The 17181-nt window shown below is 40.0% G+C and overlaps 1 protein-coding gene across 1 annotated transcript in view; it reads left to right on the forward strand.

Annotated features, from left to right (window-relative positions):
• The window catches only part of TRPM6 (transient receptor potential cation channel subfamily M member 6), a 122201-nt gene that overhangs the window by 72410 nt on the left and 32610 nt on the right, over positions 1-17181 (forward strand). Inside the window, exons 20-25 of the mRNA XM_081150606.1 lie at positions 1644-1772; positions 3386-3637; positions 4293-4467; positions 4669-4783; positions 8479-8672; positions 11777-11909. Of these exons, the coding sequence (XP_081006732.1) occupies positions 1644-1772; positions 3386-3637; positions 4293-4467; positions 4669-4783; positions 8479-8672; positions 11777-11909 (998 nt within the window). The remainder of the gene's footprint in view (positions 1-1643; positions 1773-3385; positions 3638-4292; positions 4468-4668; positions 4784-8478; positions 8673-11776; positions 11910-17181) is intronic.

The following is a 17181-nucleotide window of genomic DNA, read 5'->3' on the forward strand; positions in this document are numbered from 1 at the left end:
ATATCCCAGAGCAAGTATTTCTTTCCTTGGAAATTTACATCTTACAAACTCTTGGAGACAGGAACAAAGCTAAGCCAAAAGAACAGCAACAACACAAATTGCTAAAAAATAGCACAAATAAGCCAGCTGGGCCTGCCCACAGTAACTGATGGTGAGCACAGGCGTTTTGCTCTTGGCTGTCACATTGTCAGGTGCTGGTGTGTGTGCTTCATTAAAACAGTGTGTTGTTTAACTGTTATGATGAAAAAGTAAAGTATAAACATTTCAGATCTGTTTTTAAAAACTGGAAAGAAATAAAAAGTCAGAAGCAATATCACCATTATCAGCAGTGTCTGGCCACCATGACACAATGACAAAAATGTAAAAAATGATTGCTTGATAGAACAGATTTATTAACTTATGTCCCTAAGGGGTCATCAAACACAATCATACTTTGAGACAGAGACCAGGGGAAGTATAAAATTAATAGAATTTACCTTGCCTTTCTTATAGGCTTTTTTACTATAGCTCTTTATCATAGGCAGTAATGAGCACTATGCCTGCCAGAAATACCACCTATTGTATATGATATCACTATGGTAAATCAGAAGTGGTTTCAGCCATTCTCTATGTAGAACTAAATTTAAAAAACTGATAACATTTAGGCAGAGCTCAAAAAGATATGAGAAATAAGGATCTAGGTTAAAAATAATGATTCTTGTGAGATGAACAAACACCTGTATACTCACAAACATTTTTCTCTCTACTGCTCTGGGATTTTTAATACAAGTGTTGATCCGCTAGCACTGTGTATTGTCTCTGAAGCTATTTAAAGGGCTGCACCATCTCATGCATTGTTGGTGATCATGGCAATTTTCTGGTGGGCAATTTAGTAATACATGTAACAGTTTTAAATGTGTATGCTCAGCTCTTCTACTTCTGGGAATATATCTTAAGAAAGTAAAAATGTTAGAAAAGATTACAAAGCTATTGTCACTAGTACATAAGTATATGTGTATTTACCGTATTTTAATTCTTTAAAGAGTTTGGAAATTTATGTTTAATATACCCAGTTAGTAATTAAACATATTCTTAAATATCTACCATGTGTCAGGCCAAGTGCTGAGATGAAAACATCAACAGTCTTTAATGTAATTAAAATTAGACAGTACTTTTCCACTAACCAGAATGTCTTAATCAACATAAAATATAACTCCCGGCAGTAGTAAATGCTATGATTTATTATATTTGAAAATAGGCGCTTACCCTATTCATTTGGCGTGCTTGTCACACACCCCTTTTCTACATTTAAATGGAGGGGAAGGTGTGTGAGTCCCCCTTGCTTGCTGTGGGCCCTAAAATGCCCTTTGTGGAATGTGCAGTGCTCTGGAAATTCTGGTGAGGAGCTAACAGGACGAGACAGTGACCCCTTCCCATGCAGTTGACAACAGTGACTTTCACTCTGTCCCTTAATCCTGGAATCGAAAGCTGGATTCCTGTGTTTTCCTCGATATCAGGTCATCAATAACCAGAAGGTGGTCCCAGTTGTATTTTCACGTTATCTCACTGAAGTTCAAGTGTGCGTTTCTGCCCCTCTTGGTCTGTGTGTGCCCAGCCCCCTCCCTTATGACCGTGACTCACGCCCAGGGACTGTGTCCCCTCAGATGGTGTACCTGGCATTCCTCATGCTGTTCACTTACACTGTGCTGGTGCAGATGCAGCCTCGGCCCAGCGTGCAGGAGTGGCTTGTCATCATTTATGTCCTCACCAGCGCCATTGAGAAGGTCCGGGAGGTGAGCTCTGGCTTCTCCCCTTGTCCCCTGCCCCCTCTGCTAGGGGCGGTCTGGGCTCTGGTGATGACTGTGCACTGGCCACGGGCGAGGGTGAGACGGGCAGGCCGATCCTGATTTGGGTGCCGCGGGGTGTTGATGGGAAAGTCTCTGATGGCAAACCATTGTCCTTGCCCATACTTTCTTCTGGTTGCTGCTCTTTGAAAGTAGGTGTTTTCAAGGACAGCTTAGTGTGTTTATCACTCCTAGAGTGATGATATCTAATTTATATTAGACCCTCCAAATTTTTGATTTCCCAGAAATGGGTTTTTGTTTTTGTAAGATTGATTGTGCATAGCCTAGCATTACTTGCACGTTATCAGTTCATCGCAGAGTGGCACATAAATGATCAAAGTTGCACAATAGGTAAATCATTTGTAGCTTTTGAAAGATTCTGCTAAATACCTTTCAAAACTGAAGCTGAAAACCCTTCTGGGGCAAGTAGTCCAAGAAACAAAACAAGACAAAAATTTTTGTTTTCAGTCTGCGTGAGCCACTTAAAAACAACAACAACGAAGATACTCCCATGCAGTTATAACAGCAGTCACATACATTTATGACTTAGACTGTTTTAGAGATCAATGCATATGTATCTCTATGTCTATGCATTTACATACATTGATTTTCTTATAGAGCCAATGTGAGTGACTCTATGAGAAACTTAGTGTTATATACTAAGAAAATGTATTCTTAGTAATTATACCTATCTTCTCTGCTAGTTACTATCGAGTTTATAGATTATAGAAAACAATTCAGGAGAAAAACATTATCTGAATTCCACCATTTTTATGCTTCAGGGATATAGGTTAATTATCTTACATTTCAGTTGTCTGATACTCTGCTGTGGGGTAATTTCTTATATCAGTGAGTTCTAATATCACATTTTGAGTAACTGTCAATAACTCCCTAAAGAGCAGTAAGTGGTAGGACTAGACAATAGAATTTCTTGGTTTCAAACCAGTCTCCTTTGCGCTTGACTGTGCCTCAGGAAATGGAATCGTAGCTATATAGATCCAGTGTAATATTAAGTTTTAAAATGTCTTGGCATTTTCCTGTGTTAGTTTAGGATTAATGAAAGCTAGAAAAACTACCTTTTGGAAAACAAAACAAAAACAAACCTTCTGTTTGGGGTTTCAAATAGCTGGCTAGCACTAACAGTGACCTTAAAATACATTTATAGAGCCCAGCCAGGCGTGGCTCAGCGGTTGAGCATTGACCTAAGATCCAGGCGATTGGGGTTCGATTCCTGGTCAGGGCACATGCCCAGTTGCAGGCTTGATTAATGACTCTCTCTCATCATTGATGTTTCTATCTCTCTCTCTCCCTCTCCTTTCCTCTCTCTGAAATCAATAAAGATATATTTTAAAAAAAAAAATATATATATATATATTTATAGAATTGTTTAAATCATTACCTGAGGATAACTTAAGTCTCCAAAATCCCCTTGTGATCCCTTATCTGGCGGGATTCAAATTACTCTTTAAATGAAGCAGTTGATACATTAAAGAAGATGATATTGATGAGGCCCCTGGGTTGTACCTCATTCATTACGTTTCCCCATTTCTGTCTTTCTTTAGGTCTGTAGTTCAGAACCTGAAAAGTTTACCCAGAAGGTAAAGGTCTGGATTAGCGAGTACTGGAACCTCATGGAAACTGTGGCCACTGGCCTGTTCGTGGTTGGTTTCGGCCTGCGGTGGGGCGACCCCCCTTTGCGCACAGCGGGGAGACTCATCTACTGCGTGGACATCATATTCTGGTTCTCACGCCTCCTGGACTTCTTCGCCGTGAACCAGCACGCAGGCCCCTATGTGACCATGATTGCGAAAATGGTGAGCGCAGCCTGCCGGTCTTCGCGGCGCACATGCAGCAGCTTAAGGTTTGAGGTTATTTACAGAAGCACAGAGAGTAGGATCAGTTCGTCGCTGCTTTCTTATAACCGCAAACTCATACAGGGCGGCGCAAAAGCGGGTTTGCAGTTGTGAGTACGTGAAACACAGAGCTTCTTCTTGTATTATTATTTATTAATTATTGTATTATTTTCCATACGAACAACTGTAAACCTGCTTTTGCCTACACCTGTATTTAACAAATACCCTTGGGTAATTGTGGGAATAAAGAACCATTTTACTCATTTGAGGATCCCTGTTTTCTTTTCCTAACTTCTGGCCCAGTTGGTGGAAAGTTGGATATTAGCTCATCACAAGCAGTTCACATTTTATTACGTCTTAAAAAAAAGCAGCCCAGATTCTCTGCTGTTAGAGAATTTTTGCTATTCCATAGGCGATGTTGATGGGAAACATGTACTGTGCAGGGAAAACAAAGTGGTTTAGCCAAAGGAAACCCAGCTCAGGGTGGACGAGGGCATTTTGGACAAAGACTAGACGGTCTTATTATTGGCAGGTATAATTATGATGGTTGCTAGTGTTTTATTTGTTTTCAGTTTCAAAGCTGTGGTAAAATCCTTGTTGGGTGGTGCTATTGCAGACAGCGAACATGTTCTACATCGTGATCATAATGGCCATCGTCCTGCTGAGCTTCGGAGTGGCGCGCAAGGCCATCCTTTCGCCAAAGGAGCCTCCGTCTTGGAGCCTCGCCCGAGACATCGTGTTTGAGCCGTACTGGATGATGTACGGAGAAGTCTACGCGTCCGAAATAGACGGTGCGTGGGGGAGCGGCCCTTAGCGGACACTGAACTTTGGTAGATACCCAGAGTAAAATAAAAACCTGGAAAATAATCATCTGAATCTTAAAAATATCAAAAATTGATGGCATTCTGCTAAGTTAATGTGCTAAATATTTGCTTAGACTCATAGGACTGTGATTCATCTTATTTCATTCTTTTACATTCTTATTTTTGTAGTTTGTTCAAGCAAGTCATCCTGCCCACCTGGTTCTTTTCTTACTCCATTTCTCCAAGCCGTCTACCTCTTCGTGCAATATATCATCATGGTGAACCTGTTAATTGCTTTCTTCAAGTAGGTTACTTTAATTAAATATGGTTATTGCATTGAAATAAAAATGGGGGTAGGCACTTTGGGTAGATTCACATGTATTTTGAGCATGTGACTTTTGGTTTTTGTGTGTTTCATATTTTATTACTATGGTTTTAAAATATGGGCCTGAAAGTACTGTTAGGAAGCCAGTAGAGCATGAGAAGAGAAACACAATAAATAGAAAGTATAATAAAAGCAGGATAAAAGGGAATCATGCATTGTAATTAAGTAATAATTGGAATCGTGGAAGAACAGTTGATGAGGTTGGCATTTGGCTAAGGAGCGTTTGCTTTCCTTTCTCCGCTTGGCTCCCGGTGGACCTCATTCTGTTTTTTTCTGTCTCACTTTTCACTTACTTGCAGTCTTCTTTTCTGGGTCATCTTCTCCTTAACCTTCTAACACTGGAATGCTTTGGTGATCTCTAGCCCTAGTTTTCCCCCCCTTGACTTTCAGTCCTATAGATCCAACTGCCCTTTCCATTGCCAGTCAGATATGTGATAGATTTCTAAAAATTTAAATGTTCACATTCTTGCTCTCTCCTCTTTCCCAACATGTACTTATTTTATTTTTAGTCCTTCCCAAATTTATGAGGAAGACCACGAGTATCTGTCAGAGTTCCATCTTTCCCATTGTTCAGGCCAAAACCCTTGGATTCATTCTTAATGCCTCTAATACTTCCAATGTTAAACTGTGAGGAATGCCTGATGACTCTACCTTCAAATAGATCACCAGTCCAACCCCTCTTACCACCCCACTGTTACCACAGAGCCTCCTAATTTATTTCTCTGCTTCTGTCTTTGGCCCTGTATTCTGTTATCAACACAATGACGTCGGATGATGTCACTCCTCTGCTCCACATTCTTCAATGGCTCTGCATTTCGCTCTGGGCAAAAGCCAAAGTTCCTACGGTGACCTAGAGGGCCCCATGTGATTTGGCTTCCCTTCTACCTCTCAAATCACACGTCGCACTGCTCTTCCCCTGATCCATTTCTCTCCAACCACACTGGCCCCTCAAGCAACACAGGTATGTTTGCATTTTCTCTTCCCGCTGTTTGGAATGCTCTTCCCGGGTATCAGTGTGGTTCATTCCCTCACCCCCTTTTCAAGTCTTTGCTCAAATGTCCCCTTTCTAAATTAAACTAAGGATGATATTTACAAGTGCAGCTCCCTTTCCTTCAGTCGTCTCCTTGGCATGCCTGATCCTCCCTACTCTTCTTTCTTTGTACCCACTTATATTATATACACAAATATATTTTATAATTTACATGTTGTGTGTTTCTGTTTATCTGGCTTCCCTACTGGAATATAAGCTCCCCAAGAACAAGTTTTTTGTTTTTGTTTTTTGTTTGCTCATGAATTTTTTCCAAGCACTGAAATGATAAGAAAAGGGAAATCAATGCATGGAATCTAAGTAAAGAAAGTAGAGAAGATAAAGGCTGGAGGGAGGCAGAATAAATGAGAATCCTTAAAAATGACTTGCATGTAATGGGGAGGACATACCGTCTTGCTTTTTACAAGATTATATGATAGCTATTATCACTTTTATCTCCAGCGTTTTATAAACTTAAACCTTTATTAGTGTTTAGTTATTATAGCTATTTTTTGATATATGAAGTAATATTAAGAGAAGGGCATGAGATAATTTTTTAAAAAATTTATTGATTGATTTTGGAGAGAGAGAGAAAGAAACATCGACTTGTTGTTTCATTTATTTATGCATTCATTGGTACGTGCTCTCACTGAGGATCCAACTCCCAACTTTGGCATGTAGGAACGAGGCTCTAACCAGCTGAGCTACTCAGACAGGAGGGCAGGAGATTTTTTTTTCTCAAAATATCAGGTGTTGCCTGGCCGGCGTGGCTTAGCGGTTAAGCATCGACCTATGATCCAGGAGATCGAGGTTCAATTCCTGGTCAGGGCACATGTCCAGGTTGAGGGCTTGATCCCTAGCAGGGGGTGCAAAGGAGGCAGCTGATCAAAGACTCTCTCTCACCATTGATGTTTCTATCTCTCTCCCTCTCCCTCTCTCTGAAATCAATAAAATTATTTATAAAAACAGACCAGGTGTTAAGAGAGGGTGAAAAATCCTCACATAGAACAATTTTCTCACTTTAGAGATGACCAAACATGCTGAGAAGGCCAAGATCTAACTACTTGTCCAGAGGCCCTTTCCAGATTCTTTATACCTCTAATTACCAAGAACCTGAAATACAAAGTGACTGTCTTCACCTGCTGGTGGACAGACTATGGTCACACTCGGAAAGGCAGTGACATGTAATCTGGTGGTTCTCAGACTTGATCGTGCAGAAGAATCTCCTGGAGGACTTGCTGAGATACAAATTGCTATGATATCCGCCTCTAGATTTCCAATTACATAGCTCAGGAATAAGGCCCATGAATCTGCATTTCTGACAAGTTTCTAGGTGATGCTGCTGTTGCTTCTGGTTCAGTGACTACACTTTGAGAACTGTTAAAACCCAGTAGTCTGTTTCCTTCATTTACTTTATACACTCTGTAAATATCCCCCCTCCTCTTACCCTAAGCTGACTTCCTACTTTTCTTTATTATTATTCAAGTTTAGAGTTGCCTATATTTTTATTTGCTAAATTTGGCTGCCCTACTCAAGTATTTCTCTGCCATCTTTATCTGAAGAGACTTCATTTTATATTAGCCTAAGTGAAATGTGAAGATGGACATACGGCCTCATCATGTAGTTAAGGGTGATATATTGTTTTATAATAACTGGATAACTGTATCACCCACCACAACTTTCATAGAAAGTTTTATAATATCACTATATTTATTGCACTGTCTGTATATTATAATTGATTTAATGAAAGGGAAAATCCAAGGTCGCCTACCAATAAGCAGTTACTTCTATTGTAATGTTCATTGAAATAATATATCTAGTTTCTAAATAGAGGCTGTACTTACTGATTTGCTTTAGGATGAATTGATGCTTTTCCCCTGTCTTTTCTTCTTAATATTGTGTTGTTAGCCGTTTTAACTGGGATTATTCTAGCCATTCTCACATTTGACATTGGAAGAATCTCTTCATAAGGTTGATGATATAGAGCAGGCGTGGGGAACCTTTTTTTTGCCAAGGGCCATTTGGATATTTATAACATCATTCTCGGGCCATACAAAATTATCAACTGAAAAATTAGCTATGAAAAAGCTCTTAGATTTATTGAATTTTGAGTCCTGCTTGCGGTTGCCTTGGCAGGGCCAGAGCAAATGATATTATTGTGGGCCGTATACAGCCCATAGTCCCGGCGTTCCCCACCCCTGATGTGGAGCAACATTAAAGCTCTTTACCATGAATGATGAATTATGGACTGAAAAGAGCTTATGTGAGAAGAGACGGTGAACCAAGAATAGCGTTCAGCTCTAGAGGCAGTTTCTGTTCATTGCATTTAAAATGTTAGCATTTTCTTCTCTTTGATTGTGATTTCTACCTTTTTTTGTTATTCTCACTGGCATGTTTTACTGTAGAAGGTGATTAATGTACTTTGTTTGGTGGAAGAAGAATTATAAATGCAATGGCTATTATTTTTATTGGCTAACTGCTGGTAATGTCAGGTGAATCAATCATAAAAGTTGGAAAATAAAGAAAAATCTGTTCTGTTTCAGGAGTCCATATTAAAACATTGTCTCTCTCTTTCTACAACTTACAGCAACGTTTACGTAGATATGAAATCCATTTCAAATAAACTGTGGAAATACAATCGCTATCGCTACATCATGACCTACCACGAGAAGCCGTGGCTGCCCCCACCTTTCATTCTGCTGAGTCACGTCGGCCTCTTCCTTCGCCGTCTTTGCCACCATCAAGCTCCAAGTGACCAAGAAGAGGGTGATGTTGGATTAAGTAAGTTTTTATTGATGGGGCAGGAGGAAGAGAGTAGAGTGGAGATCTAAGGTGAAGAGACACCAGGACGTTGCCAGTTAAATTCAGGGCACAGGATGGAAGGCTCTGGGAATTAACAGGCAATAGAGTGTCAGCTGAGGAGCTGGGTCGAAGGAAATACATTGTCACTGTGCAGTCGTAGTGCCTTTTGCCAAGATGAACTGATACGTACTTTGAAAGAAAAGAATAGGTAGGAACAGAATCTCTGTTTGAATGTGTAAAGGCTTTATGTCTCCTGGAATACCTGTGCTTTCTCTGCTGACCTGGAAGTTCATGGTCTAAGGAAAATAAACAAGGAAGACATTGTGCTTAACTTGTTAACCAGTCATGGTTCTCTCATTCTGTAATCTACCGAGCGTGGAGGTGATTCTGAATCGATGTTCCACATCTTTAAGATCTTCAGCTCAGGATGCAGAAGAATGAACTCTCTCTCCCTCTTTCTCTCTCTCTGTGTCTCTCTCCTTTGCAAAGCTTAAGTCTACATATTTTGAGATTTTCCTAGTTCATTTTGCTTAGTCATATCTTGACTGCATGATATGACTGTCATACTGATTGTCATAAGGGAACATTCCTTATTGTGATTTAGTTCCTCTCAAGCAACCCCACAATTGATACCAGGCCCATTTCTAGATAATTCTTAGAGGAAAAAGGTGGCATAAATCCACAATCCTTTATTCCAAATTCCAAATCCAAAGTTCCTCTGAAAATGGAAAGTCTTTTTTCTTCGTAAGTTGTGGGAAGACTCATTGTTAAGACTAATGTGAACCCACTTATTTTCTTTACTCCACATAGTGTGAATATTTATTGATTTTGCTGCAAAAATAGTCATGTGTTTGGTTACAGGGACTGCCCTAGCCCTAACTAGGGGTTTTGCTCATTTACAGAATATGCCCTTTTTTACTTTTCTAAAACTAGAAAAAAAAATTTTAAGTTCTAGAACACATCTAGTTCTAGGAGTTTCAGATAAGGGGCTGTGGAGTGTTTATGCATTTCAGTGAGCACTTGGGGAAACAGGTATTACTGCAAGATTGACAGGGTGATATGCTTTTGTTCTTAGTAGTTGGTTGTGTGAAGTATTTTTCTCCTCTTGAGTCATTTAGGAGATTTATTTTTCTTTTCCATTTCTTCCCACACAAGAGATTCGGTCTTTATAAGGAGGAAGCCAGAGCACAAATGAAGTTAAAGGTTTATAATTATACTGAAATTCTTAGGCTTTTAATAGAACTCCATCCCAGTCACTGGCTGCAGAAACACTGCAACCTAATAGATTGTGAACCACTTGAGAGATCCTGAAATTAATTAGGATTTGGCCAGATTTCCCAGCACAATACCAAAGAACCTTTCCTGGGCTCACCTGGGCCCGGGCTTATAAAATGATTCGAGTATGTGTGCGTATGGGGCAGCAGTGCCACCTGGTGGACAGTCCCAAGAATGTTCCACATGCTACAAGGGGCACCTGCCACTGGGATGAATGGCTGTGTGGACTGTTTGCTCCCAGGAATGCACAGGAGGCTCAACTATTGACAGTTGTAAAGGTTCTTGTTCATAGAAGATTCTTTTTTTTTATTAATATATCTTTATTGATTTCAGAAGAGGAAAGGAGAGGGGGAGAGAGAAATAGAAACATCAAAGATGAGAGAGTCATTGATTGAGCCCGCAACCCGGGCATGTGCCCTGGCTGGGAATCGAACCCCGATCGCCTGGATCCCAGGTTGATGCTCAACCGCTGAGCCATGCCCAGCTGGGCAATAGAAGATTCTTTAATGTAAACAGATATTGAGTGTTGGGGAGATACTGGATTATTTTTAGTATTTGAGTTTTCCACACCATAAAATCAGAAAACATTGTGCACTTGAATATTGTTTTCTTTTAGCCATGTTTTTCTATTTAAAATGAATATTTTTGTCTCTCATTTTATGGGAAAATAATGGAACACTTTCACTTCTAATAAATTCTGGAGAACCCTAATTGTTCATTCCCCCCTAGTTTAAGTGAAATTATTGAAGGTAGAGAACCTTCCACTTCTGCTCTGAATGATTTAATTTAATATCATCAAAGGTCAAATTGAATCTTAATAATGAAAATAAAGACAGTAATATTTTCCTCAAATAAGACATTTGGAGGAAGAAATATTTCTTTTAAAAAACTTTGTTTGGAAAAAAACAGCCTCTTACACAGGTTTTTTATCTATACTTTCACTCTGTCAATTACAATAATATTTTAAAATAGATTGAATATAATATATAATTCAGAATGTCATTGTTCTACCTCAATTTAAAAGACATTAGGTTAAAAAATATTTCATTTCATTCTGGCCACTTTTACTCTTTTTGCAGCACCATTTTTATATTTTCCAAGTATTGGAAACTTGCTCAAAAGATGTATTTTCTGGTTAGGTCAGAGTGAGAGCCAAGTTGGTAGACCTAATGACTGTTGAAGTTTGATGTAGAATTGCATCACTGAATGCTGTGTCTTTTAATGAGTTTAATTATAATTCTGTCGGCAAAGGTGGAGAGCCTCAATTGGCGATTGGTAATATATCTTTTTTCAATAGAATTTAGCATATATGAACTCAGTCTAAAAAGGTAAAGCTTTCTTTCCCTTACCAGATTCATTTCAAAAGACTTTGAGTTCTAGCTTTGGTTTTACTGTCATTTTGATTGATAAAACAGTTGGCAGGGAAGAAAAAGACAATCCATTTTGGGGGAGTCTGAAGTTATACATAGATTTTTGACAGAGGGAGTGAATTTTTGTTGATGTTGTAAAAACATTCTAACCTATTAAAATATTGAAAGGGAAATGTCTGTTCCTCATGAGTCATCTTCAGATTCCCTGCCTGTTAACTGAACAAAGAGGAAAGACCCAGGCTGATGTTACCAGCTGTTCCTATGTCCTGCTTCCCCATCAATACTAGGAATCCAGTCTGACCAGGGAGCAGAGTTTTATCATATACGCTACGATTTATCAAATTTCAGCACAAGTGGAAGAAGAGCCACTTGCACACTACTGATTTTCTATTAAAGGTGAACCATGATTCTTTTTATGTAGCATACTTATTTCCACAGAGCTCTACCTGAGTAAGGAGGATCTGAAAAAACTCCACGATTTTGAAGAGCAGTGTGTGGAAAAATACTTCCATGAGAAGATGGAAGGTGTGAACTGCAGTTGTGAGGAACGAATCCGAGTGACAGCAGAAAGGTAAAAGATGTACATATTTCCATCCCCAAACTACTCCCCAACCCTGATTCTCCTAGAATGTCTAAAAAAGGACAAAGATCTTTCCAAACCCAGGGCTTTGGGTTCTCTAAGATGCTCTCTAGTGGCATATAACATTCATGTAATTAACACATGTCTGTTGAACATCTGCTGTGTCCCCGGCAGTCTGCTAGTCACTGTAGGTAAATGGTGACTATGAGACAAGGGCCCCTGCCTCTCGGGACTAACACTCTGGTGTGTGCATGTGGAGGGGGCGGAAAGGACAGTCCACGGGGTGAGTTAGGACTGGACGTGGGGCTGAGGGAGAGGGTGGCGCCCAGGGTGGCTCAGATCTGCAGCAGGGGGAGCAGGCGAGAGGTGGCACCACCAAGGTGAAGACTACAAAAGGCAGGGGGTGGGCGGGCAGCCAGGAGGTTTAGGTTCGTGGGCCTGAGAGTCTTGGGGCACCTTCAGCCACAGGTGTCAGGGAGTCTTTGGATGCACGAATCTGAAGCCCTGGGGCAAAGTTTGAGCTGGACAAGGGGATTTGGGAGGGACGACTTATTGTAAGAAATCTGCTCATTGTAAGAAAATAAAACGACCGAGGAAGTGATCACGCCCAGAAAGCAAGCAGAGTCAGGAACCTCGGTGCGCTGAGGGGGTGACCCTGAGAGGGGCTACCACCTGTATAATGGGCCGAGGAAGAGGCGCTCATGGAGGGGACACAAATGAAGTGAGCAGAGGGTGTAAGGAAAACTAGAAGGTAGTCGGGTAACTACAGAGAGAATGAGACATTTATTAGCAAGTAAATCAATAATGATAATAATAATAAATTACCTAACACTATTAACCATCAAGTATTATTATATGTCTCTGGATTTTTTTTTTCCCTCTTGGGATTGAATCGAGAGGATTAGAAGGTAGATGGATATGCAGCAGCTGAAAAATATTCTAGAAATATTCTGGAAATGAATTATGAAGCTCCAATTTAACTTCACCACATAATCAGTCAATTGTTTCCTCTTGATAGAGCTATTTTACCAGCCCTGCTCTTACATGGCTATTTTTGTTGAGTTTATTTTTGGGGAGCTCACAAAGGAGGTGTGGGAGGGAGGGAAGAACATTTTTCTCAGGTAACTGAACAGTCATTTGAAGAGGGAGGGAAAGGCAATCAGGTTATCTGCATGTTCTCCTACCTCGAGAGCAGAGATCACCAAGTCCTTATAGAGTTAGGTGAGTTGTGAAAGTGTAAAAAGAGAACATATTACGTCTGTTTTATGTCTGTCTTTCTTTATTTGGAATGCTGGCTGCTTTTTTTTTTTTTTAATTCTCACCGGAGGATATTTTTTCCATTGCTTTTCAGAGAGAGCGGAAGAGAGAGAGAAACATTGACGTGAGAGACACATTGATCCGTTGCCTCCTGCACACGCCCTGACTGGGGCTGGGCCTCGAGCCTGCAACCGGGGTACCTGCGCTTGGCTGGAATCAAACCTGGGACCCTTCAGTCCACAGGCTGATGCTCTAACCACTGAGCCAAACCGGCCAGGGTGCTGGCAGCTTTTTGACCTAGTAGGTGTAAGTCAGCCTTTCCCCCTCTGTGCTGCGGAGTAAGAGGTTTATTAGGCATTTATCCATATTAAGCCTATTTGGGAACATTGTATTTGGGAAATGCTAAATTTTTTAGAAAGTGCAAACACTTCAACATAAAGTGCACTGTGACTCAGTAGAGAGTTATAGTTTGAGCAGGCTGTCATTATTTGGCTGTGAAACCTTATTGCGGATCATTTGTGACCAAACGCCTCCCAGCCTGGGAAACGGTGTAATTCATTCAGCACTTCACGGGGCGTTAGGACCCCCTTAAAGAACTTGGCCTAGATCCCGGGTGAGATGCTGAGAGGTGCTGGGGCACAGTGGCTAATACCATTGAATGTGGCGTCGGACTGCCTGGGTCCGAGCCTCACTCTGTCACCCGTCATGTGACTGGCCATGTGACCTCTCCTCTTTTCATGACAGGGATAAGACCAATGCCTTCCTTATAGGGTTGGCGTGTGGATTACATAAAATAATAATAATATGGAGCCTTTGTAAAATGCCTGGCCACTCATTGAATATTATAATTGTCATGATGATCATAATTATACTTGTTATGGTATCATTTTAAGATTTCTTGTCCGAAGGCCCACAATAAAACAAGACACCGTCCTGGTCTTCCCTCCACCCTCAAACCTTGCACAGAGAAAACAGAAATGGTAAGAATGTGTTTTACGTGTCAGAATGACTGAAAGGATAGATTAAATTAATGTAGTTTGCGGTTGAGGAATATAATTAAAATGTGTTTCACAGGACATAATGCTTTAGAAAATAAGTGCCTATAAAAGCAAGAGGACCTGATTTGAGGGTGACCAGGTTATTTGCCTAACAGGCCTGTATTGTAGCGTGTTACCTGTTGCCATGAATAGTTGCTGGCTTCTATTGTGTCCGTTCGATGTGGCTGCTGCTAATGGAACTTAATGAGTCTCCATTACTGCTGTTCAGACTGTACTGTTTTTGAATTAGATGAAACAGTGCACTGGATGGAAAGGCTCTAATTAAGCACATTTGGAAGGAAATATACATATATTTTGTGCTCTTTCTCTCATCAGCCTTGCCAATTCTAGTTTTGCAGGTTCCAGAAGGTCAGGAAGCATTTATTAAGCTTCTATTGAGTTATAGAAGTTGAATTCTATAGCAGACAAGAAAGAGAAGGTGCCACCCACATCAACTCTAATGAAAATGGAAAGAACCACCCTCTTTATTATTTCATCCGTATGTGCAAAGCTCCCAGAAAGAAGAAATGGATGATTTCTCAACCATGTGGCTTGAGGGGCTCTCAAGAGACGTACTTGATACACCCCTTCATGGTATCACTGCTTCTCTCAGTCCCCAAATAAGACTGGGGACCCTTTTTTATTTCTGCATATGGTCATATCAGCCATGAAAACTTTGGTTGAGGCCCTGGCCAGTATGGCTCAGTGGTTCAAGTATTGGCCTGCGCACCGAAGGGTTGTGGGTTCGATTCCTGGTCAAGGGCACATGCCTGGGTTGCAGTTTCATCCCCAGACCCAGTCAGGGTGCGAGTGGGAGACAACCAATCAATGTGTCTTTCTTACATCAATGTTACTTCGCCTCCCCCTTCCAGTCTCCCTAAAAAATCAATGGAAAAAATATCCTCAGGTGAGGTTTATCAAAAAAAAGAGAAACTCCTGGTTAGATTCCCTCTCTTGCTCTTTTTTTACTTTATTCCTGTTTCTCAAAGATTTTATTATTGAGAAATTGGAAAGTTTACTCCCTTCTCCAAATAAAAGAATAAAATGGGGGTGGGGTGGGGAGAAAGAACAATGTCATAAGTCAGAGTCCACTGTCAAAATTTTGGCCTTTTAGTCTTCTATATATTTTTAGTTAAAACTATACAAATTTGTGTTTTGTCCCCCCTTCCATCTCGTACATCAAAATCACTTCTTCAAATAATTAAACATTTTTTGTAAACATATTTTTAACTTTAATTTTTTTCTCTACTTACAAAGTTTTTTATGCCACATTTAAAAGTATGTAATGCAGCCCGGCTGATGTGGCTCAGTAACTGGTCACTGACCCATGAACCAGGAGGTCGTGGTTTGATTCCCAGTCAGGGCAGGTGCCCTGGTTTCTGGCTTGATCCCCAGTAGGGGGCGTGCAGGAGGCAGCTTATCAGTGATTCTCTCTCATCATTGATGTTTCTATCTCTCTCCCTCTCTTTCTTCCCCTCTCTGAAATCAATAAAAATATGTTTAAAAAATATATATAACGCAGAATATAGCAAACATCTACATTCCCACCCCTACTGTAAGAAATAGCCAAGGAAATTATTATCAACACTATAAGTATGATTTTTAATGGCTTCATAATATTTTATCTCACAATGTAAAGAATATCTGTGTACTTTAGTATAATGAAATTCTTTGTATATGTTGCCTAATTAAATGCCCCAGTTTTGCATCCTTGTCTGCTTACCTAATGCTGTTGAATATTTTACCACGTTTCCTTAACTTTTGTATTTTATCTTTTGTGAATTGTCTGTTCGTGTTCTTTGGAGTCCTTGTAATTTTGTTTTGGGCAACAATTTGTAAGAGCTTTTGACTTATTTAAGGATACAAACACCTTGTCATATTTGTTAGAACAATTTCCAGCTTATTTTTTTGTTTTAAAATTTTGTATTATAGTTTTATGTATACAAGTTTATTTATGTAACCAAATCTGATATATTTTATAATTATGGTATTCATTGTTAAGCTTAGATGAAGTATTAGTTTCCTAAGGCTGCCATAACAAAGTACCAAAAACTGGGGGTCTTACAAGAAAAGAAATTTATTGCCTCATGGTTCTGGAGGTTAGAAGTCCAAAATCAAGATGTTGACAAGGCCGTGCATTTTCTGATAGCTCTAAGGAAGGGTCCTTCCTCACCTCTTATAGCTTCTGGTGTTTGTTGGGCATCCTTCGTGTCCCTTGGTTTTATAAATGCATCATTCTACTGGTAGGGCAGTCTTCTACCTCTGTATCCAAGCCCCCCCTCCCCTTTAAAAAAAAAATGTTTTAAAAATTTTTATTTATTTATTTGTTTAAAAATATATCTTTATTGATTTCAGAGAGGGGGAGAGGGAAAGAGAGAGATAGAAACATCAATGATGAGGGAGTCATTGATTGGCTGCCTCCTGCGTACCCCCTACTGGAGGTTGAGCCCAAAACCCGAGCACGTGCCCTGACTGGGAATCGAACCTCGATCTCCTGGATCATTGGTCTATGCTCAACCACTGAGCCACACCACCAGGCATTTTCCCTCTTTTTTAAGGGTACTGGTCATATTGACTTAGGGCCCACCCTAATGACCTCATTTTAACTTGATTATCTCTGTAAAGACCCTATTTCCAAATAAGGTCACATTCTGGGAGTACTGGGGGTTAGGACTTCAACATATCTCTTTTGAGGGACACAGAACAAAACCCATCCCCTTACAGAGATATATACAGATAAATATTAACCAATGTTTTCTTTCTTTCTTTCTCTCTAAATGAAGTCAGTTGGTACATTTAATTGGACTCTACTTGCAACTTACTTTTGTACTTGCTAGTTGAAGATGTCTTGTCTTGCTTTGACAGGAATCAGTGGCTGGACATCATAATGTTGGGTTAAAGTATTCAAAATAATTTTTAAGTATTCAAAATAATTTTAAAAATTTGCTTCAGGTTTTCTCTGATGTAGG

Source organism: Miniopterus schreibersii (genome assembly GCF_964146895.1).
Source record: "Miniopterus schreibersii genome assembly, chromosome: 11".
In the NCBI taxonomy this organism is placed as follows: domain Eukaryota; kingdom Metazoa; phylum Chordata; class Mammalia; order Chiroptera; family Miniopteridae; genus Miniopterus; species Miniopterus schreibersii.